General features: G+C 48.4%; 2 protein-coding genes across 6 annotated transcripts in view; one reads left to right on the forward strand and one right to left on the reverse strand.

Moving 5' to 3' along the window:
• Window positions 1–18,183, forward strand: part of UBP1 (upstream binding protein 1) — a 43,590-nt gene extending 25,407 nt beyond the window's left edge. Inside the window, exons 6-16 of one of the 2 annotated variants that reach the window (XM_074345338.1) lie at window positions 826–978; window positions 1,080–1,190; window positions 1,637–1,744; window positions 6,628–6,731; window positions 7,645–7,699; window positions 7,945–8,038; window positions 10,548–10,638; window positions 11,389–11,507; window positions 13,510–13,652; window positions 14,364–14,415; window positions 16,189–18,183. In XM_074345338.1, the coding sequence (XP_074201439.1) occupies window positions 826–978; window positions 1,080–1,190; window positions 1,637–1,744; window positions 6,628–6,731; window positions 7,645–7,699; window positions 7,945–8,038; window positions 10,548–10,638; window positions 11,389–11,507; window positions 13,510–13,652; window positions 14,364–14,415; window positions 16,189–16,226 (1,068 nt within the window). In that variant the 3' untranslated portion in view covers window positions 16,227–18,183. The remainder of the gene's footprint in view (window positions 1–825; window positions 979–1,079; window positions 1,191–1,636; window positions 1,745–6,627; window positions 6,732–7,644; window positions 7,700–7,944; window positions 8,039–10,547; window positions 10,639–11,388; window positions 11,508–13,509; window positions 13,653–14,363; window positions 14,416–16,188) is intronic. The other variant, XM_074345339.1, reaches the window with a different exon arrangement.
• FBXL2 (F-box and leucine rich repeat protein 2) overlaps window positions 12,165–26,133 on the reverse strand; it is a 59,041-nt gene continuing 45,072 nt past the window's right edge. For 2 of the 4 annotated variants that reach the window (XM_074345340.1, XM_074345341.1), the window contains 2 exons: window positions 20,809–21,021; window positions 19,093–20,202 (listed from right to left, as the gene is read on the reverse strand). In XM_074345340.1, coding sequence (XP_074201441.1) covers window positions 20,095–20,202; window positions 20,809–21,021 — 321 coding nt within the window. In that variant the 3' untranslated portion in view covers window positions 19,093–20,094. Of the gene's footprint in view, window positions 12,184–18,295; window positions 18,498–19,092; window positions 20,203–20,808; window positions 21,022–26,133 lie in introns of those variants that run through there. The other 2 variants (XR_012500117.1, XR_012500116.1) reach the window with 2 other exon arrangements.

Raw genomic sequence — 26,133 nt, forward strand, 5'->3', positions numbered from 1 at the left:
CATGGTTCACGTTAGCTGAATATTTTCTCATACTGTTCATCTAATAGGGTAGCTGGTTGTGTGGTAAACGAAAGCGATGTAAGAGCTGGCCTTAAATGTCAGGTTGTGCACAGTCTTACTGCAGAGGCCACTTCAACTCTGAGTCATGGGAAGAGGGGGTGGGAGGCAGTCAGAAGTTCCCAAAGTCTTGTGACTAGCTGTGTGCGCAGCCCTAAGGCTGTCATCGCTCTGATGTCAGGAGAGGGGCAGCAGTGGTGGGAAAATGAGTGGTGCCCTCCGACTTCTCAGCTAACTTGGAAGGGGTGACAGGAGAGTAGAGATGGATACAGGCAGAGTGAGGAGTGCAAAGTTCCCCAGGTGCAGCGTCACAAGTCGGTGAACACCAGGGAGGTGACTGGCCGGCTGGAGTTGGGGTGACAGCAGTAGATGGCCGACAGTGGGAGTTCTGCGTGAGGAGGTGGTGACGGCTGTGGGTCGTGCGGCACGCAAGGCTGAAGACGGCGGGTCTGAGAGCAGCTTACAGTCTGGGTTGGGAGACGGACTCCAGAAGCTACTGTGTGATGCACCCGTGATCGGAGCAAGTCCCCCCTCAGAGGAGAGGCGTTGGAATGGGCAAGAGCGCATCCCCAGAAAGGTCAGGAAGATTCAGCTGGGTTTGTGAAAGGAAAGCGGTATAAAAAGGCAATCAGAAACTCGCAACACATGTCTGGCTAATACATGGGGTTTTGTTTTAAAGGAGCTTGAATTTAGACCTGTGGCAGGACACCTGAAAGGGAACAAAGGGAAGGGTGCTTCGAGTCCATTTCAGCTCGAGTTGTCTTCCAGGTCCACTGCATCAGCACAGAGTTCACTCCCCGGAAGCACGGGGGTGAAAAGGGAGTGCCTTTTAGGATCCAGGTTGACACCTTTAAGCAGAATGAAAATGGAGAATACACAGATCACCTACACTCAGCCAGCTGCCAAATCAAAGTTTTTAAGGTAAGGGATGGAACTAGGCTCCCAGTAATTAAGGCCCAGTGTGGCTGGTGAAATTGTTGGTCCAAAACCTGATAGACAAACTGATCTTCTTTGTCTTTAAGCCTAAAGGTGCAGATAGGAAACAAAAGACAGATCGAGAGAAGATGGAGAAGAGGACTGCTCATGAAAAGGAGAAGTACCAGCCGTCCTATGACACCACGATCCTCACGGAGGTAATGCGGGGCGCCGTCCTGGTCCCGAGGAGAAGCAGAGGTGTGCCTGCCAGCGCTGTCTTTGGGGAGCAGCGCCACTGCAGAGGGGTCCGGGAAGATGGGGTGGTCCATGGATATAATGTTGTCTGTGAAGTTTGTGGGGGAGATATTCTATTTAAATTTGGGGATTGTGATAGATTAGTTCCCTGGGTGGGATCTTGAATGAAGATGCTGAAATCCCAATCAGGTCTCAGAAACAGACCTTAAAAACCTCGAAGTTGGCAAGAGGTTAAGTTGGGGCCTAGAATGTCCGATGTTTGTCACTGCTGGGGTTTTGCATCTTCTTTACCTTTGAATCCGGTTAGTCATACATTTGTTTAATCGGACTGCAGAGACGTAAAACAGGGTATTAGATCTTTCTTTGTATAATGAAAAGACATTGATCCCAATCTTTGGTGTTTGTCCAGATGAGGCTTGAGCCTATAATTGAAGATGCAGTTGAACATGAGCAGAAAAAGTCCAGCAAGCGGACTTTGCCAGCAGACTACGGTGATTCTCTGGCAAAGCGAGGCAGTGTAAGGGCTTCTGCTTCTCTTTTCATTGTGCAAGAAACCTTGTGCAGTGTTAGATATAGGACCAACTTCCACTGAAAAGTAAAGCCAAATTTGTTTTTCATGTCCTTGTCTTGATTTAATTTGCTTTTGTTTAGACTTTCTGCTTTCTGTTCCTCAACTGAGGAAAATTTCCTAAATCTAACACTTTAAAACAAAGTTGACCATATTGGGTGGTTTTGGAGGGAAAAATGACACTCAGAAATGTGTTCCCTCCCTGCCTCCTTCCTTTCCTCCCTCCCTCCCTCCCCTTTGCACACACGCTTCCTTTAACAGCACTGAAATTAATTGAAAATACTTCTTTAGTAAAGTAGTTATCATTTTTGTGTAATTTTAAAAGGTTTTGCTTTCTCATATGTGTAATGGATAAGAAAATTTCATGGATATTTAGAGAAATGATAGCAGCAAGCTTAGCTTAACATTAACATATGCAATACTTTGTGTCCCATTTTCCTGCATGCAGTGTAAGAATGTGTGTCTGTCTGTGCTTTTCCAAGCCTGTTTGGCAGCACTGGTGGGGAAAAAAGTCTCTGACTGAATCTGTGTTTCCTCTTGGCCCCTGCATTGTGATTGACGCTTCAGGCCAGAATAGTGCACCTCACCACACTCAGCCCTGGTTCCCTGCAGTGTGCAGTCGGGGGAGGGGGAGGGTTGAATATGAGCTTTGTCAGCTTAAGTATATATAGCAAGTCAAGATTTTATGACCCAGCTCTTTGTCGAACAGTCGACAAAGGATTATCCTGTTATATACACTTAGATCAGCTGTGTGCCCATGGTAAATGTAAACAGAGAACACAGTATTTTTTTAAAATAACTGTCATCATATGTATTAATGGCTACTCTATTCATCATTGGAGCGTCAGTGCTACCAAGGTGGCAGACGGGGAATTTTCACTGCTCTACATGTATCGTAGTGATCTATAGACAGAAATCACAAACATTGTCATAGGAGCATTGTTTCCAAATTAAAGCATTGAGTAAAAATATTTTAAATGCTTCTATATGCAGTAAAACTGAAAATATCCTCCTCTGAGTGGAGGGGAGCACACATGTTGCATTTTCTTTAAACTGGGCTTTTTTGATTCAAATCAAAGGTTGTATAGAGCAACTGTATACTTGTTCCCCAATTGCCCACCCCTCCCATTTTATGTTTTTGTTCTCTTCTGATTTCCCAGCTGAAGACCCACTAATGGGTGTTAGTGAACTTTGGTGGGAGACCCTGGTAACGTAAATGTTATAAAATAACTAATTAAAAGGAATGAGTTCTGGTAATTCGTAAATTAAAGAAATCTGTTACAGCCCAGAGCTAATCTGGAGATGACAGAATGGTTGGTAAATTATTCATGATTCTTAAGTCTAAAGTATGCAAAACATCAGCAGTTCACTGGCCTGGGATTTCACATCTTCCTGGTGTGCTTTGCTTGCTGCCCTGGGCTGCGATCAGAAGATACTTCTAGGGGTGGGTAGAGTTCTTGGAAACCTGTTCATTAAAAGCAAGATACAGATAAATCCCTTAAAAAAAGAAAGTCCGCAAGATTTTATGTTTTTCTTTGAGTGCCTACAAAAGAAGGCCAACATTTCTTACAGTTCTCTGCTAGTTAGAGTTGGCTCTCAGCAGAAAGGGGTATCCAGACTTACTGGTTCGAGTTAAGAGGTGCTGTGTGAAATGGTCCAGCACTGAAGAGAGGCTCCACCGTAGGGCCCTGAGAGCCCTGGCACGGCCACACCCTTAGTGTCTCTGTTGGTCTTTGCATCTGAGCTGTGTTTTGTTGGCTCAAATTCAGACTGCCAATCTCTGCAGTCTGCAGTGGGTCATCATTTTCTAATCTGCCTGGGGAGGGACTCTGTTCACAGTGACCAAAACCATGACTCTACGAGTCCAGGCCAGGTATTGCTGGGGCCTTAATCACAGACTGTCTTCAGGAACACAGGCACTGCACAGCTGCTTACTTCTAAAGACAGGGAGGAATGACAAGGTAGAAGAAACATGATGAAAATATTCCTTAGTATGCCTTTACCCTCCTGGGTTGACACTGCAAGAGAAACCTACGAAAGACACAGGCCAGGAGGGTCTTGGTGTGTCATCTGGCCTGGCCACTTAAGAACTTGGAATCCACTGTTTTCTGCAGGTGGAGGCCTCCCAGTGGGACCAGTTTTCATGAACACTAGTTTTTTAGTGTTCAGTGAATCGAGCCTCCCTTTTATTGGGCAGGTTTTAGATATCAGTTATTAACAGCCTTACTTTTCTGCTGCTAGAGGTGTCCAGATGTGGAAAAGGAAAACAGTTTCAGTAACTTAGGTGTCTTTGCCATGTTACTGGCCACGCTCACTTGGAGCTTTTGATGGCTTCATTTTTTTAAACAGCTGGCAGTAATTACAAAGCAGATTTGGGGAGACGTGATATTGAAAGGCTTTATATTGTTTAGATGGGCGTGTTGTGCTGTGTTGTAATATTTTGTATCTGGGGAGAATGGTGTAGCAGGAAAGTCTTGGAAGTAGTGGAGGTGAACTGTGAGCGTGCGACCCCGTAGGTTGTGAGACCTGCCGGTCGGCTCCCAAGGTCTTAGGCTCCTTAAACTGTATAAAGTGCGGGGAGGTGCTGCTTTGGAAGCTGGAAAGAGAAAGAGGCCCTAGGTTAAAAGAACGGGCATCGTGTAAGATGTCGTTGATAGTGAAATTGGTGTGACGTGCAGTGGGTTTGGCAGTGCATTCCAGCCAGGTTAGATTTCTTTTGTGATGATAGCTGAAACGTTCAGTCTGCAGTCATTTTCTGCATTTTTGACGGGATACCTAATGGGTAGTTGTAAAGAAGGCTAAGATTGTGACATTTCCTGCACCTGTGCTTCTGATAGGGGTCAGACACGTCATTTTAAGCTCCTGTAACCATTGGAGATACTTGGTTCCTGCCCTCAGAGTGCTTCACGCTGGTGGTCTGGACACTTCACTCCAAAGAATTTTGAAAGAGAAAATATTCCCTTGCACATTTTTAGGATGACATTGAAAGTTTTCACCATAAATTTAAATAGTTGAAAGGCAACAATTTTCTGACATAGTGAATGTTTGTATTTACAATTTAAGATGAAACTGTCACATTGCCTTTTGAAATGTGTCCTGTGGAATCTAAACGCCAGGGCAGTTTGACACCCACCATTGGTCATTTTCAAATGTCCATGGTTAAGCTCTTTGGTTAAGTCTGCAGTTTTACTCTGCTCTTCCTTCTTTGTTTTATTTTTTTTTTTAATTGAAGCATAGTTGATTTACAGTGTTATGTTAGTTTCTGGTGTACAGCACAGTGATTCAGTTACACGCACGTAAGACTACATATATATTCTTTTTCATTACAGGGAATTACAAGATATTGAATATAGTTCCCTGTGCTCTACAGTAGACCTGCTCTTCCTTCCTGGTCTCATGTTTTCTCTTTAACTCCCCTTAAATAATTTTGTCCTGATAGGACATACTTTTATGCCTGGAAATCTTCTAATGATGACCCTGATAACTTTTTTACAACAAACTGTCATAAACTGAAATTTAATTTTTTAAATTTCCTGTGACCATAAGGCTTAAGTCAGTTGAGGAATTTAAAACTTATTATTTGTACCAATTTATCAAATCATACAAATTTTGATTGTTAAGTATAAAAATAGAAATGTTATTGGAAATACATCTTAAATAATGAGACAGGTGAAACATATCTAGTTTTGTTTATAGATAAGAGATGTATTTCTTTTTCTTTCAGCAGTGTCATTCAGGTCTTGGAACTCCCTCTGAGATACCTGCCCAATAATCTTTTTGTATGATCTAGTAGATTACTTCATTGTCGGTCAACTGACAAGATGTCCTGAATTTTTTTGAGAGCAAAGAATTGAAAACCTTCTGACATACAGAAGAATGTTTTAGAGACCTGTATTTTCTTAGCATTTATCCTCTTCTTTGAATAGTGTTTTGCTTGGTTTTTGGCGCAGTCTCCTGCCCTATGGGCACGGTGAAAGATGAGGCCATTTTTGTGTGAATTGGGAGAAGAGTGATTATGAAGGGGGACCCTTGAAACCCAGGGTGTGCCCAGGCTTAGGAAGCATACCCGTGGAGAGACGTGCAGGCCCCCCACCCTCAGCACTGGCCGCCGCCCTGGCCCGCTCAGCATCTCACTGACTGCAGCTTTTCCAGTGCTCCTGAGTGTAATAGTTAGTGTGTCTTTGCTCTGTTTTTGGTCAGAGTTGTGCCAAGGGCTGAAAAACATTTAAGTTCACCCTGCCCCTTCCAGAATATGCAAATAATAGATGTAAGTAAACAGATGGGTGGAGGCAGTACCATCCCCAGTTGCTGTATTTGGATGTTGGCCTGACTCGTCCTGCGCGGGGCTGAGGCAGTACGTGGGCCCTGGTGAGGCTGCGCCGTGGGGAGGAGGGCGAAGAGAGCGCTAGGTGGGACAGGGCCGCTGTCCTCGTCACCCTGCCGTGTCCGATGTTGCTGCTCAACCCTTTCTTGCCTCTCCTGTTCTTCAAACCTTGATAGGTACCTACTGGGGAGTTGATGAAGAGGGAGGAGGAAGGTACTTGAAAGCAAACTGTACTTAAGTACATTTAAGACGCCTTTGTCAGTGTCTGCTGCTGTCGTCACGTCAGGTCTCCCCCAGGATTAGTCAGTGTGTAGATGCAGACAGCAGGTAGCGTTTTCCCTGCCACACAGAAGTAAAATCGGTGTGTTTCTGTGAGGTTGCCTGATGAATGTTAGGTGTCTTATGTTTTATAACCTTACACTTGGCCAGACTAGAGAGTGGATTACAAGAATATTCTTCCACGTGCTTTAGAAGAGTATCATTAATTTCCCTTTGTTTCTGTCCTTAGTGCTCCCCGTGGCCTGATACCCCCACGGCCTACGTGAACAGCAGTCCCTCCTCGGCGCCCACCTTCCCGCCCCCGCAGCAGAGCACTTGCAGTGTCCCGGACAGGTATCTGGTGTGCGTGCCGTGTGCCTGGGGCCCACCCCCCTTTCTCTGGAGTTGCGGCAGCCTCCCCCTTCGTGTGTGTGTAGCCCATGGGCACTGGAAATAGCCTGTACCTCAGTTTCAGAGGCAAATCGTCATTTCTTCACCCACCAGCCTCTTTGCTCGTAGCCCCTCGTACCTCACATATCGACAGCTGTGGAAATGTGGAAAAGGGTGCATTTTCAAAAGAGACTTTTTGTGAGGTGAAAATAACATAATGGGGTTCATGGATAGGACGGTGAGGTTTAAGGGAAACTGTGACTTGAATGCATTCCGGTTGTGTTTAGTGGAGCACACGCTTGTCGCGAACGCCCACTGTGTCAGACCAGGAGCATCTTGCCTTGCTCTCACTTTCATTTCCCCTGGAAACACAAGGGCAGTGGTACAGATCTGTTTCTTTTGTTCTCTCGACTTTCACCTTCTTTAATCATGGATAAATGTATTCGTTAAAGGGGTATTATTCTCTGTTTTGACTTAGGATCATTAGATTATTTCTTGCAGCTCATTATTAAAGTAGGTTTCTTTGCAGTTATTTTCAACTGTTTATTTTAGTTGATTCCCATTTTTTTTTCTAACTAAAATGAAGACGTCATTCATTTTCCTGGCACCCCTGGAGATAACTAGAGTCCTTTTGTTTCACAAAACTTGAATTTCTTACCAGAACAGACAGAGAAGGCATAAATTAAACCGTTTTCTGTGTCTTAACCTATCATCATGTTCACTCCTTGACCAGTTGTGCAAACATTCTGTGCACACTTGCATTGCTCTGTCCCACAGTACTGTTTTAAAGTCACCTGCTTTAACAGCCTTTAATGTCTTGAATAAAAAAATTTATAATAATCATCCATCCTTTTCTTCCTCCCTTCCTTCTCCCCAGCAATTCTTCTTCCCCGAATCATCAGGGAGATGGAGTTTCACAGGCCTCTAGTGAAGTAAGTATCTTTTCCCTAACAGTCATGCTTTCAGGGCCCTGCATTTTGAGGCCTCTGCCAGGGGTTTGAGCTAATGCTTGGGTCACTGAACAGTCCCACCTGTGCTCTTCTTGGGTGTTTTAAACTTTAAACCTGGAGAGGATTTCTGTGTTTTGTTTAAATGTTTCTTTGTAACCTGCCAGTTACTTTTTTTTTTGTAAGCCTGAATAGCTGCTTCCGTTTATGCTCATTTTCTTTGTTAATAGCAACTTCAGCCTTCAGCCACAATCCAGGAAACACAACAATGGCTGCTCAAAAACAGATTCTCTTCCTACACAAGACTGTTTTCCAATTTTTTAGGTAAGTTTGTGCATGCGTATGCATGCACACACACACGCATCGTTTACTTACTTCTATACTTTCATTAGTCTTTTAATTAAATTTTTGGGAAGTAATCGTACAGTAAGTAAGTAATTTGGGAAGTAAGTACAGGAAGTAATTTGTAAGAAGTTGCCCAGACATGTACAGGGAAGTCCTGTGTACCTGTTAACGCTGTTTTTCCACGTAACGCCTTGCAGCCCCCTTATATAACATCAAAACAGGAAATAGATACTGTCACCAGTTTTAGCTGCCCTCATTTTTTATAGGTGTGTACAGTTACATGCAGTATTTTTCATTTTATGAACTTTAATTTGAAATAATGTTTACTTTCTAGTGAGTTACAAAGTGTAGCACACGTGGTGCAGTGTATGTATATAGTTCCGTGTTGGGTGTAGAGATGACCACCACCGAAGGTGCAGCATCTCGCCTGCACACAGGGAGGTGCCTTCTGCTACCCACCCCCCCCCACCATCCCTCACCCCCGGCACCCGTTAATCTACTTTTTGTTTCTATGGCTGTGTCATTTTGAGAATGTTACGTAAGTGGAGTCATTCAGTATGTTTTCCCGCTCAGCATAATGCCCTCGCATCCATCTAAGATGTGTCCTTAGGTTGTTCCTCTTTATTGCTGTGTAGTGTTACAGGCTGTGAGTGAACTCAGGAATGGTTTTCATAGACTTATGTGTAAGTGTTTTCTTGAAGAGTAAGGGAGTATTTAGATGGAACTTTAAAAGGGACCAAGCAGTGCTGCTTCAGGTGGGCTGTCGGAGGCCTGTCTAGCGGGACAGTAATAGATTTGCCAGCTGGGGTGGGGCCAGCATTCCCCAAACGTTTTTGGCCCTGGGACCCTTTTCCTGCAGAACGCTTAGTCACGTGTCCTGGCCAGATGCATCCTGCCAGACGCGGCTTGAGCCTTTTAGGAGGACAGAACGGGTGCAAACACCCGGCCTGGAGGAAAGCCTGCTTCACAAAGAACGTGGTTTTCTATTATGTCAGCCCTTTACTGCCCCTCTTGTGCAGTGATTAGTCATTCCCCAAATAGTTCTTTGTCTCTTTAAAATTAAAGTACTGGATGAAAGTCATTTGCTAGCTGGGATCCACATTTTTATGATTAAGTAAAGCCTTTTATCTGTTAAACAAAAAAGTAACTTAAAAATGCCAGTGCGGTGGTGGGGACACGCAGGCTGCTCCTAGGGGAGATATGAAGAGTGAAGCGCGCACAGAAGGCTGTGACGTCCTGCTTGCTGCTGTCACGCGGGCCCGCGTTTCAGTTCTGAGCACTTTTCGCTGTGAGCAGTGACCAGTGTGCTTGGCCTCCTGCCTCTCCTTGCCACATGAGCTTCCAACAGCAGGGGGGCGGGGAGGCGAGGGGGGCTTCTCGCCCTGGGCCTCTCCTCCGGCAGTCTTGTTTCAGAGGGGGCTGTGCGCACACACACCCCTGCTCGCCCCAGGGAGTGTGGAAGGGCATGTGGAAGGAAGGTCCCGGTACAGATGAGGCAGCCTGTCTTTGCCTACCTGACTCCATCAGTCAGCTCCCTCAGTGCTCCTGCCTCGTGGGAAATGTGCTTCTCTGGTCTTTGTTTCTTTTACAAAGTGGAAAATTATTGGGCTCTCACATTCAGGCCCTCAAAAATATACAACTCCGGTATCCTGTGACATATGTAAGTGGGTATTTATCACATGGAAGTCCTGCTTTAATCCCAGAGGGCATCTTAATTCTCCCAATAAACTGCATCTTGAGAGTCAAGAAAAGAGAAGAACAAAAGATTGTGGACACACTCAGACAAAACAGAGAGAAGAGTATGATGAACCGGTGTGTAACCATTCCTAGCTTCCGGAAGTCTCACTGTCTCCACTCCCTCCCCCCCTTTCTGTTCTGTTTTAGAGCAGATCCTAGATACCATGTCATTAACACTTACCAAGTATTTAAGGGAGAAATCTTAAGTATAATATGCAATTCTCTGCCTTGCTTTGGTATTAAAACTGCACGTGGTGACAGAGTTGTTAGGTTACAGATTGTTCAGCTGTACATAGTCTGCTGGGATAGAAAAGGCCTGGTCCTAGCTCTGCTGCCACCTTGTGTGACTTTCGGTGAGTCCACAAAACTCTGACTTCCATTTCCAGTTTTTGTAAAATTAAAGATTGGTCTGGGCCATCTCAAGGTGAGTTATCTGGGGTCAGAATCACGTTTATCTGCACAACCACAGCCCAGCCCAAGGCAGGCAGGCAGTGGAATGCTGTGTTGGGGAGCAGTCCTGTCGGCCCTGCTCCTTGCTGATTCACCAGCCTCTGGGCTTCTGAGCTCCTCGGTACAGGACACGGAGGGCCCCCTTTCTCTTGGCTCCAGGGGATGGGGCTCTGTGTGTGCACGTGAGTGATGGTTTCAAAGGACATTAATCTGTGTGAAGACAGGTGCTGTGTGAAGACAGCTAGTCCTGCTGGTTCTTTTCCCATTTGCTTGAGAAGAATCTCTTTTTGCTGTTCTCCAGGTGCCGACTTATTAAAACTGACAAAGGAGGATCTAGTACAAATTTGTGGTGCAGCCGATGGAATTCGGCTCTATAATTCACTGAAGTCAAGGTAAAATACTGTGTTTAAACAGAACTGTTCTGCTTGAAATAAGGATGCACCCTTCTTGGCGTGGGGACCGCGGGCAGGATGTGTTCCCACGCTGGGTTGGCGTGTGCCTGTGCACTGCCGGGCGCGGGCGCGTCGTGCTCACGAGAAGACTGTTTTGTGTACACCTTCAGGCAGGCCCAGATATGATGCAGGCACTGATGAGGGCAGAGGTAGACTGTAAGACTGGTAGAAATGCACATGGGCAGTACTGAGTTCTTGAAGACGGCTGGGTTTGTTGCCAAGAAAGCAAACTTCTCATTTAGGTGAGCTATTACAGAATCTCTGGTTTTCAAGGTCATGTGACACTACTAAACAGTTATTTAAAATGTAAACTTCTAATTGTAAATGAAAATGATAGAACTGTAAACTGTGCTGGCTTTTAAGATCCATTTACTATCGTTGATATCTCTAGACTTGTGTGAGAATTCCATTAAGATTGAATCTTACTGATTTTAAATTGCTGACTTAATCTTGAAACTTAGATTTACCAGCATCTGACAGACCACCTCAATGGTTTAGAGTCTGGATCATCAGATTAGACCACCTGTGCTAGTTGGTGTGAGGTGTGTGTTTTTATATTTTTACTAGTACATAAATTTGCGTAACCAAGTAACCGTGTAAAGTTCTCAAAAGGAACTAGAACTAGCTGCCTGTAGTGTCACTGCGCATGCGCGGGCGGCCTGGCTCACGCGCGCCCTCTTCTGGTTGCAGGTCGGTCAGGCCGCGCCTGACCCTCTACGTCTGCAGGGAGCAGCCAGGCGCTGCTGCGCCGCAGGGGCAGCCGCAGGCGGCGGGCAGCGGGGGCGACAGCGGCGGTGCCACGCCCTACGGTGGGTATGCGGGGCCCTCGGCTCCCCGTCACTGCCCTTCTGAGCGGGGCTTCGTGGGACCCCTGTCACAGGACGGTCGAGGCAGGGCCCTCGGGAGGAGAGGGCACCACTCCGGCGGCTTTTCTCAGCTATTTCGGCTGCACCGTGGATCTCCTCCTCTGTGGTCCTTGATGCCAGCGATACCTAATGAGACAGACTAGCTTCAGTGCTTTGGGGATGTTGCTAGCTTTTTGGGGGTAAACCTCAGATTTACTGAAATGATGAATACAGTATTGGTAGCTTGGGAAGAAAGCAGGGGAAGGGGGTTTCTTTTGTATTCATTTTTCTGGCTTGGGTAAAAATTTAAAATACCACTTGTGCAAAGGTGCACGTATGTAACGGTGTTGGGGGTGTGGACTTGCCTTGGACAAGCATCTGGCCGCACGGTGAGTTGTGGGGTGAGTCTGGTGCTGTGTCCGGTGGACTGCCGCATCGTCCATCAGAGTACTGGGAGGCCCTCTTCCTGCGGGTTTGCTTTCTTTGGGTAATAGAGCGCTGGATGAGGGCAGGGGTAAAAATCTTCACCCCTTCCCTTCTCCAAATATGGTCCTTAAAAAAACCAAGCTTTTTTTTTAAAAGCAGGTGTTTTATCGTTTGTAAGGTGGGTATGTGGTAACATCTGCCCTCTTCCCACACTCTGAAACAAAAATAAGGGAACACACTCAGAACTTTTTAGAGAAAAATGTGTTACAGCATTGAGAGAGGCAGTTATTTGCCCTGATAATAGGTAGAGCTCTGAAAAATACTGTGTGGTTTGAATTTGACTGAAAAACCCCAAGAAAAGCATCACTGTTGTGAGCTTTTTAATTTGGTGTCATTTTGACTTGAAAAACTGAATTTTAAGGCTAAAGATACGAAGTCTTAGTCTTTAAGGACAAAAATTCTAAAGGATCGCTCCAGGTATCATCACAGTCTTCAGCATTTACATACAGTCAGGTGTGTCCTCAAACACTAGTGTCTGTGGAAATCCTGCCACAGTTAACCCTAGATCGAGGCTGAAAACCTTTTCTGTGAAAGACCACATAGTAAGTACGTGGACTCTGCAGACTGCAGGGCCTCTTTCTGACTTCTCTCTGCCGTCACAGTGCCCAGATGATGGGTGCGGCTGTGTTCTGATAAAAAAATTTTTTTTAAAGAACAGGTGTACGGCAGAGATTGGCCACCTCTGCTCCAGGGCCTCTCTAGAGTCTTACTTTAATTGTGGTTCCAAATTCTGAGCAAAGGTTTTTATACTCATAAACACAAACACAAGGAAAAACCCTGGTTTAGGGGAAGCCAAGTAAAAGCACTGATGTTTCTGATCAGTGTTTGGCTTGAGCAGGACCTGTTCAGGCCCACGGGGCCGGGGCGACGGTGGCTGGGCTCTGTGCAGAGGAGCAGCAGGCCTCGTCGTCCACACCTTAGCTTCTCTTGTGCTTTCACAGTTTTTAATTCTTTGTGAGAAAGGGGGTGAGGAGTGGGTAGCTTTTATTCTTTAGGATAAATTCCCAGTAGTAGGCTTACAGAATCAAAAACTATCACCTTTTTAGGGTTCTCTTTATAAATTGCTAGAAACAAAACATTTTTGAAAACAGCTTTCTTTTGGTGTAACTTATACACCATAAAATCCTCCCACTGCAAGTATGCAATTCAGTCATACTTTGTATATAGCTTTGCAGCCATCACAGTCCAGTTAGTCCCAAGATTCCAAAAAGATCCTCCATGCCCATCTGTATGCGGTCATTAATGGCCTCTTTGCTTTTAGGAAGGATTAAAACCTTGTATCGTTTTGTGCAGAGATGTTAATGTTCATTACATTACATGTGTGAGCGTAAGTAATGCAGTACCATGGTCACAGAGCAGTGAGGGGGGGTCCTTTTTCGATTTTATTTCTTTAGTACTTTGAAAGGTGTGATCTTCGTATAGATCAGGTGGAAGACATCAAAGACTACTGCTAAAATGCTGTTTTCACTTTTTATTTCAGTTTATCACGCTATCTACTTGGAAGAAATGGTTGCCTCAGAAGTTGCTCGAAAACTTGCGCTGGTGTTTAATATTCCTTTCCACCAGATTCACCAGGTTTACAGACAAGGCCCCACTGGTATTCACATTCTCGTTAGTGATCAGGTAACTCGGACTGGCGTGCCTGCTTGCTTTTCCCTTTCACACTGGGACTTTTCTTTGTGTCACTGATGAGCTATAGAAAAACCCCATGACCTCTGCAAGTACTCGTGAGAATCACTTTCAGTTGGGGATCAAATTGGTAAGAACTTATAACCAGGGGTTCCACGTGTCCTGAGTGGTAGAAGGAATACAAGGCTGGGAGAACCGTGGCTCCGCTCCCACCCCCCTGAACTCCCGACTGGGCCCGGGGGACTGCAGGGCAGCGAGGCATTTGGATGTGTCTCCCTTTCTTATGCTACTTGATGACTAATTGTAAAAAGCCCTAAGGTTAGAAGGGAAGTAGCACCACCCCCCACCCCTCGTTTAGTGACAGGCAAGTCATAAGAGCACTTCAGAGTGGCGACTTTTTGTTAGAGTCATTACTCACAGGACCTGGCAGGGGTGTTCCCCAGTGGGCCGGGGTGACCGGATCTCGGGGACCACCATGGGCAAGCCCGGGCGGCGCAGGGCCCGGCCCCCACAGCAGGCGTGGGTCCTGCTGCTCACTGCCTTCCTGAGCGACCGTCTTGGCCATTGAGGCCTGTACTTGTGCAGTGGGATATAGGTTATGACTTTTCCTTTCACTAATTTTAATTTTTAACTAATTTTAATCTTTTCTCATCAGTTAAGAAAGGACAGTTGGATCTTAATTACACATCTGCTTTATCCTTCTAGATGGTCCAGAACTTTCAAGATGAGAGTTGTTTTTTATTCTCCACAGTGAAAGGTACTTTGCATGTTATGTGTGTCTTGAAATGCTGGGAACGTGAGGGATCGTGTGTGCATGCAATCTGCAGTCATCTTGTGTGTTTACTTTTGAAAATGCTGGCTTCACTTATTTTAAGAAGAAAGTTTGAGTTAAGAAAGTGTTTTTAGTGATTGAAATAGAAATTAATTAGCAAGTAGGGAAGAGGAGTCAGGCCTCCCCGGGCTGATGTTTGACTGGACCCCTCGCATCAGACACGTGCTGCCGGTGCCAGGCTGGGGAACTCCCGCTGCAGCTGGGAAAGCGAACCGGGGTCAGTCAGCAGACGCGCATGATTACATGTATTGCAGCTTAGGTGCCGTGAAGGAACGAGAATGTGTGAGTGCTCATGGCTGCGGGGTCCGGGGAGGGGTTGTTGAGAGCTGTTAGGGCTGTTGAAGGCCGAAACCCGGAGTGTGGGAGGGCTGGCCGCGCGAGGAGCACCCCAGGCAGCGTGGGGCTGTGTGCGGGCTGAAGAGCTTGGCTTCTCTGGAGGCCTGGGGGCCATGTGGCTGCCGGGCAGTGAGGGGAGAGCTGAGCAGGAGGCCAGTCTGGTGTCGGGGGGAGTTTAGATTTTGAAATGTACCAGGAAGTCAGTTGTTTAAACAAATGAGTAATGTGAATAGGTCTTTTTCTTCCTCTTCTGCAACTCTAGAGACAGATGAGAAAGAAGGTGGGAAAACTGGAGGCAGGCGATACCATCTGTATGAGAGGCGATGGTATCTTACACATTTAGAGACAGGGCCTTGCTGGGCTCCACATTTGAGGGAGTGATTGTGGCTCATGTGAGCCACTGGGCAGACGGTGGTCCCAGCAGACAGGTAGGTCTGGCTTGGGGTCAAGAGCTCCAATTTAGATCCGGAAACGTGGCAGGTCATTAGGTCCGTCCAGGGCTGGCCAGACAGGCCTGGGCTTGAGATGTGGGTTTGGAAGCCTTCAGCATAATCAGTGGTGAGTCCAAGCCATGGAGACCACTGAGGTCGCTGAGGGGGAGAATGTAGACAGCGGGCCCTGACGGGACTCAAGAGAGTCCAATGAAAGGGTTAGAGAAAGGAGGGGCGCCTAAGTGTAAGGTTATTACGCGAGAGGAGACCTTGGAAAGTCTGGTGAGTTAGGGTCTAAATCTGGTCTGAGCACAGAAGCTGCACCTCCAAGAGCAAGCTGTCATGTGTCACCCTTTTTTACTCTGCAAAACTTACATTGTCTTTAAAAAGGGAAGTTCGTACGTTGAGCTGTGTTCCGGGAAGGCGGGGGCCATTTCTGTGTCGGGCGTCACAGGACGCCCCTCCAGCCTGTGTCCTCGTCTTCAGGCATTTGTCCACAGGGGAAACTTCATGCTCTGTACCATTTCCTGAGAAACACGAGGCCATCAGGCAGAAGTAGTCTTTTTTTTAAAATGTTTGAAGAATTCATTTTTTCTAGAAAAGGGGGATGTAAGCGCTGGCTGTATGTATTTGCGGGCCTGCTGCCTCAGCGGGCGGCCCGTGGCCTCCCAGAACCGCGGGCGGTACGGATGGGCGGTGATGGGAGCGTGGGCCCTGCGGTAAAAGGAAGATGTCTCAGGAGGGACCGTGTGGTGGAGTGGCGTCAGGGAGAGGAGCTGGAGCAAGTTGATGAGGTTTTTTCCTCTGGGATTATTTCAAGGTAACCTCTGAATTGGGGCGGGAGGTTGCGAGGGCCTAGGAGTGTTCGGTTCCATCTTCACTTTCCAGCCTGGTAAGAAATCACGTGTAACTTCTCTTTCCTTTTCTGTAGCTGAAAATGGCGGTGGCGTCCACATAATTTTGAAGTGATGTCTTACGTAGTCTGAACTTTACTCAGTACCAAATAAAGTCACGCCTAAAAGTGTGTGAAGACTGAATCCAAGAAGTCTTGGGATTGGATTTTACCATATGAAATGTTTCATATTGAAAACACAGGATGACCTTTCTAATGAGCTGTATGAGAGCGACTCTCCTCACTGTCACTGCCGTGGCCGGGTGTCCTCGTGAGGGCGGGCGCGTCCGGAAGGCGCCCCACGCCTCCGGGGGCCATGGCAGGCGGGGCTGCCTGCTTCTCTGGCAGAGAGGCCAGTAGATACAGTTCCAGAAGCAGCCTTTGCTGGCTTTTTACACTGTATGCGGTTTGGAAATGAATGTAAAACCGTACCGTGGGCATTTACGTTCTGTGCCAGTTTGGCTTCTGAGGCCGGGACCTTCTGCTGACCTGCGCGGGAGGAGCCAGCGCGGACCTGTCTGCGGGGACGCGACGCCGGTGCTGAGTGACGCGGGGTCACCGGTGGGCAGGTAAGGGGCCTGGCGCCTGCTGGGAAGCGATCATGTCTGAGGGCGTCTACGGATCCTGCCCGCTCGGGGGACATCCGAGCCAGGAAGACGGGCTGGAAGCAAACTGCGTTATCAAGAGTACCTTGGTGAGAGGATCAGTGTAAATCCTAATAGGTACAAAGACTTTCGTGTTTCTGCTTTGTCACAGATTTATTGAAAACCTTTTTGCTTCTGCTTCCATTTTTAGCATTTTGTTTCTGATTTTCATTTTTGAAGCCCCCATGCCTTTTAAACTCATGTGGTTTTCTTTCTTGTTTTCCTCCCTCCCTTGGTCTCCCGCCACCCTTCCCACCCTGCACTGTCCTGTTGAACATTTTTAAAGCCCTGTCCCCGACATTGGAAATACACCTAAGCAGGGAACACAGTATGACAGTCTCTGGTTCGGTGTTAAGGGGTCTACATTATCAAGTCGCAGTTACTCACGGAACACTAGACATCATGAACACTATTGTACCGTCAGGATTCCTCACGCTGTCTCAAGTCCTGAGCTTCAGCACAATCATGGGTGACATTCTGGTGATTACTTAGGGGCTTTTTTTATACACCACGTAATAATTTCCTTTTCTATAAAAAGAGTGCCTCTTCCACAAAACCAAATGCTTGTCGGCCAGTATACTTTTCAAAGGGAATCCACTGTTTCTGCAAATTTTTTTTTTAACTATCGTTTTATCTTCTCCCTTCACTCAAAGCCTTCTCAAAATTCATCAGCAAGCATTTGAGGCCTGTGGTGTAGTAGACACAATTTTTTTTTCAAACTTCAATTCCACTTTAAGTATACACCTCTGTCCGTTTACCAAGGTATTTGGGTTTTGAATGTATTATTTGATCCTTCTCTTCAGAAATAGGAATGAGTAATTTTGAGTTTGAAATCTCTCCCAGAAGAGAAACTACTTCAGTAGTTAAAAGCGTTAAAAGCTTTGGCATTTTATGTTTTATGTTACCCATAAAGGGGTAATTTGATATGAAAAAGTACTGTCTCTAAATCTTTCCATCTTCAGCTTGAAAATATCTGTAACTCGTATAGACCCTGAGGCAGGAGAGCTTTCCTTTCTGTCATCGTCCCTTAGCTTGTGTGTGACCACATGTTTTCTGTACCAATCACTTGGGAAAGAAGTGAGCTTCTCTTAATTGTTTTAGAGTTTTGCTTGTCTATTTAGCATTCCTTTGAGTCTCAAGATTTATGGAACAATAAATGTCACTTAATGCTGTGTGCTATTTTGAATTCCTCATCAGGTTTGCGAAGTGGAGTAAAAAAAAAAAAAATTAAAAGCCCATCAAACTTGAAATTTACACCAGGCGGCATTGAACTTGGTCTGTCCCAGTGAAACAGGTTAAATTATGGCACCAGCAAATTTGCTACTTTGTTTTTTTAATAGTAGGATGTACACATTTCAGTATAATAAATGTTTTCCGATTGTTTTGCAAATGTGTGTCTCATTTAAAATCCCAGTTCCTGCCAGTGTCACCTCAAGTCATAGAATCCAGGGGTTCCCTGGGTATGTTCTGCGTACACATCCAAATATTACAAGAGGTGAGTGTTTTGTTTTGTTTTTTTTTTTCATTTCCTTGAGTTTGTTGTTTTCTCAAAGCTGATGCAGCGGAGGACCAGTTATTCCAGTAATTGTTCCACACTTAAGAAAGCCAGGTTTGTGTCCTTGTTATCACCAGTTCTCCTGTTTTGTAAATGATACAGTCATGCGTCACTGACCGCAGAGTCCAGATGCTGTGATAGGTTGTGTCCTGGCTCAAAAGAGGTAATACATAGAATGTCCTGATCATTTAGAATTTTAAAACAGAAGCTGTATTCATAACTTCCTGCATCCATCATGTAAATGTCTATTTAAATAACTGCTAAGGTATTCACACAGGCTCCAGACTGGGAAGTACTCGGGTGCGTCACCAGGCAGTAAAATCATCAGGACCCTGACGATGATCCTGACAGTCCCGGTAGCTCTGGAGTCGGTCCCTCTCTGCCATCTCTCCATGGAGTGCAGCTGAGGCCTTGCGTCCTAACCGCCTCTGTACTGCCCGCCACCCAGAAGCGCTGCTGGGCGCGGGGAGGTGTCTGTGCTTGCTCTTTCCTTCAGCTCGTGAGCTCTGGGCTCCTCGGTGTGGGGAGTGGCTTGCTCAGAGGAGTTGGCTCCCGTGAGCACAGAGGCTCACAGTGACTGTGGTGTGGGTTCCTGGTCTTAATTGATAAAGGTCACAGATGTGACAGCACAGAGCAGAAACTAGATCATCTTATCAGCTCTTAGGTAACATTAGGAAGGTCTGAATTTGGACAATGGTGTTGCTCAGATTTGTCCTACATAAGAAAATGGCCGTAAAACTGACGTAATAAGCATCGCCATGGTTTATTCATTCTTGTAAGTAAGTCTCAAAGGTGCCAACGCTTTACTGATCTGAGTTTTAAGTGTGTAAAATTTTTGGTGTAACTTGATTTCCGAGACTTTAAAATAAACTTGGGGAAAAAAAAATCACACCCATTCTACATGCACCATTCATTATTTTTAATCAATTATATTGTAGATAACTTGAGCCTTAACTCTGTTTCTTTAACATCCCCCAAATTTTGTGAGAGATGACAATGATTAGCTTTTCTAGAACAAAAACACACTATGTGCTGTAGCATATGCCAGAGCTTGTAATTTCCAACCAGGCAACACAGACTCTGAGTTGCTTTTGTTTAGTTTGTGTTTTTGGTCCCCAGACGTGTCTACGACAAGTTGACAGAAACAGAAAGGTGAAGACCCAGCTCCACCCACTCTGGAGTCCTCATTTCTTTGGTGTCTCATGGAAACCTATTAACTTGCCTTCCACTTAAGTCTCTACATAGAAAACTGTCAGGCATTATGAATTTACAGTACAGTCACTCTGATAAAGTTGCTGTTTGATCTTCAAACTGGAAAGGTCCTTCTAATCAAAATGGAATCATTGTGAATAAAAGTAGGCCCCTGGCTTTGAGTATCAGGTAGAAAATCAACAGCTTATCTTTCTGCTCAGTTTGCGCCAACACTGATGGTCTGCTGAGGAACGCTGACAGGAATTTATCCCTAGGAAGGCGGCACCTACCTCTTAAGAGATCCGGGTTTCTTGCATGGTCCTGGCTGCGCTGAGACGGCCCTTGCCACGGGTTGACTGACGCGAGGCTTCGAGCTGATTGCTTCGCAGCAGAACGAGGGAGGGAACTGTCACCAGAGTTCCTGCCGTCCCTACGGAAGTCTTTAACCTGTAAACGCCCTTCCCACTGGAAAAATCAACAGGTCTGGGTGATGGTGGAGTCGGTCAGAAAGACTCGGGTCTTCCCTCAGGAAGGGACACCTCGTGGCGCGCTGGGTCAGAGGATGACACAGCACCTGCACAGCCGCTGTCCGCCGCCTCCCACCGCGCTGGGCGGGGTGACCGGCGCAAAGTAGGCGTGGACTTTGACGTGAGGGAGCTGAGCCTGGAAGCAGAAGGAAAAGGGGAGGTGCTCTTTATGCTGTGGTTCGGGGATTGCAGGCCTCATCCTAGAAAAGGCCACAGTCTTCGTGTACAATCTACTTCATTCTACTGCTAGGCAGAGTCCGAACAGTATTTCTGGTGGAGGCTGAAGGTGCTCTTGTTCACACACACACCCCTAAAACCACACCTTCTAAAGACAAAGGGAAACTCAGAACATTTCTGCCCGGGGTGCTCACGGCCCCTACGTGCAGATGAGTGGGGCCCCCACAGCTGAAGCAGCTGGGGCTGCTCCGGGGAACAAGCAGAAAGTCGCCTGAGGTTAACGCATATTCAGGAAGATGGTGCAGGTGAACCGCGTGGGAAAGAACACCAGTCTGCTCGGCCACTTCGCCTGGAAACCAGCCAGGACTGCGTTCTGCCTCCTCCTGATGACGGCCTTGAGTCAGCAGACACATGGAGCCTCCGCTCAGACCCACTCTGGAAGTTGACTCTTCCAGGGAAGGGGGTCTAATAAGGAAGTCTGAGGCGATGCCTGTGTCAAGGTCGCAGTCTGCGTAATTGCCAGCTCGGGACAGGACGCGGGAGGTGGCCCCTGCCCCGCACTCACCCGCATCCGCTTGATGCCCGCACGGGTGACCTGCTGGCAGTCGTACAGCTCCAGGCGCTCCAGGCCGCGGCAGTGCTCCAGGTGCTCCAGGGCCACGTCAGTGATGAGGAGGCAGTTGTCCAACTCCAGCACGCGCAGCCTCTCGTGGCCGCAGGCGCTGTTGCTCAGGTGCAGGATCCCGTCGTCTGTGATGAGCTCGCAGTGGGACAGGCTCTGGGGAGGCGGGGGGAGAGTGGCTGTCTGCAGGGTCCCGGGAACCCAGCATTGGCAGCAGAGTTAGGCACAAGGCCTTGGGCTGGCCTCAAGCCTCCAGTGTGTCCGTGTGGAGACACGCTGCAAGGGCCCATCTGGGTCGACAGCCACGTGAGAGGACCCTGGACTCCCCTCTCCCACCATGACTACAGCCCCAGATGGAACGCCCTCCCTGGAAGACACACAAAACCCAGCTGAGTGACTCCTGCATGTCGTGGAGATGAGAGAAGGCCCACGTGGAAACGCGGAGGAGAGGCCAGGGCACAGTCTTGTCATGAACCCCGCCCCCGAGTGTGGAGACCCACCATCAGGAGGGCACTCAATCCTGGAGCTGCTCACAGGAGCAAAGGGTCCCCCCACATGGGGCCCCCAACTTTTAAGACAAGCCCCTAACACGTCCAGCTCTGAAAACCACTGGGCTCACCTTCCTGATAAGAGCCACTGTGAAGGGCTCCCATCCCCAGGCCCAGCGCAGGCGAGGCTTGTAGAGACTGGCGGGCACCACCTCTGCACCTTCCCTGTGTCTCTCCAGGCCTCGCGCCCACCCGCGCCCACCCCCAGCAGCCCCTGGCTCTTCCGCGGAGCCCGGCTTCTGCAGCTGCCACCAGGGCAGAAGCCTGCCTCTCCTGGCTAGTGGGGCCCCACAGGACGGTAACCAAGCAGAGTTCTTAAACGGTGACTGCCCCAGGCACAGCAAGAGAAAGCAGACCCAGGAGTTCGGCCTTTCTCTGAAAGAAGCCTATTAGTTTTTCATCCCAGCTGCAGCCCGAGGAGCAGGCTTCCACTTAAACACACATCCAAGGGCTGCCCGGAATCCCTTCTAGAGACTTGGAGGGCAAGTGCTCTCCCCTCTGACACGCTCCAGAGCGCCGCACCTCCCAGAGGGGAGCTTCTCCAAGTGGTGGGTGCCCCAATCTTTATAGCTGGTGCCCAGGGGATGCCCTGATCACCTGGCCCCGAGGGCCAAAGGAGGCTTGCATTCCTGGGTCCCCTGGGACTTTAACATGAGGAGAGTTAGTTCCTGGCAGGCTACCACCGCCAGGCACTGAGAGACTGCAGACAGAAACATACTCCCAGTCTTCCTGGGAAAGAGGCCTATGTGCTGGCCCTGGGGCTTGGGCGTGTGTGGCAGGCTTCAGGTTTGGCACGCAGCTAGGGGCCTGTGCATGCCCGCTTGCTGAAGGCAGGCAGGTACACGCCAGCTCTGCAGGCTCCCTCGGCCCTGCTCCCTGCTAGAGCTGGTCAGTACCTCTGAGATGGGAGTTTCCACCCTTATCTGGAGGCCCTGGAGCTGAAGAATACAATAACTGAACTGGAAACACCAGCACGCTCCGAAAGAGACTAGATAAAGCGGATGAAAGGGTCCATGACTCAAAGACAGGGCAGAGACGTTCACCCATCAGAAAAGCAAGAGAAAAAAAAGTGAAGATAGCCTAGGGGACTTACAGGACAACATCAAACAGACGAACCTTCTAAGGGTCCCAGAGGAAGAAAGGTGCTGAAGCTACTTGAAATAACGGATGACAACTTCCCTAACCTGTGGAAGGAAACCGGCATCCAGACCCAGGAAGTCCAGAGATGCAAGGTAAGGTGGACCTTGGCTCCCGTGGCTGGTGCAGGACTCGTGGGCTCCCACACGTGCGGGTGGAGTCACTGCTGTGGAGTTTGGGGAGCCATCTGGTGGCCCAGTGAGTCTCAGTATTCTAGGCTAACCAGAAGGTCTGAATAAACCAGGTCCTCAGTTTGGGAGAGAAACACAGGCTGGGCCGCGCTCCTTCACTTGGCGCCACAGAACAGCGGCCCCTCGGACTGTGGGCCCCGCCGCAGCTCCTCACTGTCAGCCCTTTAAAGCTGGAGAGGAGTGAGTCCACCTCATGAGCGGTGCCCGAGTCTGGTCCTGGCCCCCATTTGGCCTCACACCCGCCCCCTCCCTTATTCTAAAGCCCAGAAAACACAGGCTGTGTCCTCTGTGTCTGATGCCCTTCTCCACCTGCCAGGAACACACACACACAGGGGGACTCACAAGTCCTGCACCCGCCGCCGGGGCCAAACCCCTCTCCAGTGCACTGTGGCGTTCTGTGGCCGAGACGTCAGTTTATCCTCACTGACGTCTTATTCTGTGGTTTGGGTGAGTACACATTTCTCAAAGCCCCTGCTTTGAGAACGGGCTCAGCAGCTGAGATTTTTTAAGAGGATGACAGCTTTGCTGAGTGAAGAAGGTGAATCTTGTGGATCAAGGGAGTGATTTAACAACCAGCCACAGAATTCAGGCTGGGGGCAGGGGGCGGGCATCAAACGGGGATCAACAGTGAGAACGTGGCGGGGTGAAGGGGTCCCATTTAGGTTAAATTGTGTTGCAGTCAGGAAACAGAAGGGGGACTGGGAAAGGCTGGGTGAGGTCTGTCAGACTGCGGGCCTGAAACAGACACACACAACATAGTCTCTTACGCTGTTGTCTTCAAAGGTGTTGAATGCTTCCCCTTTAAGGTGGAGAAAGCATTCACCTAAATGTTCCCGGTCTTGCAGCCCTGCTGCTTCCAGAGCAGTGAGGGTGCCTGGAAGACTCTCTCCTGTGGCCGAGAGCAGGCTCCCGCCCGCTGGCAGCTGTGTGCCTGTTGTTCTGAGCAAAGAGTAGCTGACTGGACACCTGATGGGCTTGGCTTCCTACAAATCACTGGGTATCTTGTAAAGCAGGACGAAAAATAAACTATAGAAATGAAGACAGTAATATATTGCCCCCTTTGGGGGGCTATAATCCCTTATTCTTTAGTATAATTCAGCTAAAATTCTTGATAGCTTCTACCCCTGAGCTGTACAGTATGATTTAAAAAGCCCCCCAAAGCGGCTCCGGCACTGAAGTGGAAAGCAGCCCCTCCACTACCAGCAGAACTGCTGACGACACGTCCTCTCAACTAAAAGCTGAAGGAACAGAGAGGGTCCTTAACCTCCTTAGAATAAATTTCCTGACTCCAGATGCGTCCAGGCCCCCCTGTGTATTCTTTAGAGTTCCTCTTGTTTCCAAACACATACATTTCTACAGGATCAGCTTCCCTTTCAAATACCCTTCAAGATTTTGATTTTGTGTAACTACAAGGCCCCTCCTCCCGGAGGCTCACAGAGCGATTCCCGGGAGGGGTGGGGCATGTGCACACCTGCCCCGCTCACGCTTAAAGTTCAGCCTGGGAACTGAAGTGTTAGCAAACGAGGCGTGGCGGTCATCTGGCCTGGGGTCACGTCCCTCTTTCTTCCTGTTTGCAGATCTTTAGTAAAAGATAAAAACCACATTTCAAAATTCTGAATCTCTGTAGCTTTGCCTCCTGTGACCACCTCCCCCCCAGGCTGGGGGAGGGATCCCAGCCCTGTCACCGAGAGCAGGGCTAGGGCGGGGACCGGGCTGTGTCTCCAGGGAGGAGACAGGCACTGGCACACCCGAGGCCGCCATCCCAGCCCTCCCGGAGCGCACCTGTGCTGGGGGACCTGCCGTGCAGGACGCACGTCCAGGGACACCTGTGCTGTCTGCTGCCCTCAGCCTCACCCGAGGGTTGACAGAGGCACTGCTGTCACTGTGCGTCACCAGAGCGGGGAGCACACTTGAGCATCCCTCCAGCAAGGACCCAGACACTTGCTTCCTGGGCTTCAGGGTGAGAACAAAGCTCGTCCCTCCTCAGGAGCTGCCTTCCTGTTCCCCGGTGCCTAGAACAGTGCCTGGCGCGTGGTCCTCAAGAGGTGTTTACAGAGTGAATTCAATGGACAGACAACAGATAGAACGGATAGAATACAGAGCGTTTCCCTTTTCTGTCCTGGCCATCAGGCCTCTCCAAAGCTAAGTTTAGACTTCAACTGTGATTGTTTCCCTACTTTTTGGCTAATTCTCCATTTTTTTTAAATTTGGGGCTCTTATCTTGAACTTCTGGTTTTATCACAGTTTACCTTTTACTCTAGGTCCCCTTTCTGGAAGTAGCTGATATAAATACAGGGGAAGATGGAGAAGATGTTCAGTCAGAGGAATCCTGGCTGGGGAGGGAGGACGCTGACTTGGAAGCCACTTCCTGACAAGCTGTCGGGGTGGGCCCTGCACTCCTGAGGGGGCAGGAGGAAGAGTGGGAGTCAGGGAGCTGGTGGAAGTGCACACGAGCAATGTGCTGAGATTCTTGCGGACATGGAGGGAGGGCTGGGAGTCTGGGGCGGGGCGGGGGGGGAGGGACAAGGGCAAAGTGGGAAGAAGAAAGGCCCCTAGATCTGCCCACACCTCCAAGAGGCCAGGTCTGGAGGATGAGCCGAGCCCAGGGAAAGCACGTCTGAGTAACAGGGTCTGCAGGTTCTAAAACTGGGTCAGAACCAGCCTGGGGGTAAGGACATTAAAACTACAAAACTATCTACAAATAGGAAAACAATGTCATCAGAGAGTTTGGATACAGGCAGGTTCCTGACTGATCTCTGAAATCTGATCCCAAACTCTTAAAAAAAAAAAAAAAAAAGAGCCCCAGAGCTGCCCAAAGCGCAGCACCCTTGCACCTGACAGAAGCAGCCCCCAAAAGGGATGTCAAAGTAAAGAAATTCGGTGGAGAGTGTTAACACAAGGCCAAATAGAGCCTGAATGAGGTTATGAAGTTCTAGTCCCTGGAGTCAGAGACAGACGGCATAAGAAAAATCTGTTGTGTATCCCAGGGCGCAGGCAAGACCAGACCCCACAGAAGCCACGACACCTGGGGCCTTTGGGCAAGTTTCTTAAGCACGCTGAGCCTCAGTTTCTTCATAGAGAATGGGGATGTCCACAGCGCCTGCCTCACAGGGCCAGGCTGGTGGGAGGAGTGGCAGAGTTCCCACGGCCTGCGCAGGGAACCGGGACCCCACCCCTCCACGGGACGTGACTCGTCTGCACGGCTGAGTGTCAGTGACACTTCTCGCGCTCATTCTGGACCTTTCAGTATATCCTGACTCCTCCCCCACCCCCATAGACACACGTGTGAACGTATACGAAACGCAGTGGAAGGCTGGCCTCATTTAAACGTGCTTTCACTCCACCTGACGCCATGAACGTGAACTTAAGGGAAGTGGTGAGGATGTGGCCCC

The sequence above is a fragment of the Camelus bactrianus genome, chromosome 17 (assembly GCF_048773025.1).
Source record: "Camelus bactrianus isolate YW-2024 breed Bactrian camel chromosome 17, ASM4877302v1, whole genome shotgun sequence".
In the NCBI taxonomy this organism is placed as follows: Eukaryota; Metazoa; Chordata; class Mammalia; order Artiodactyla; family Camelidae; genus Camelus; species Camelus bactrianus.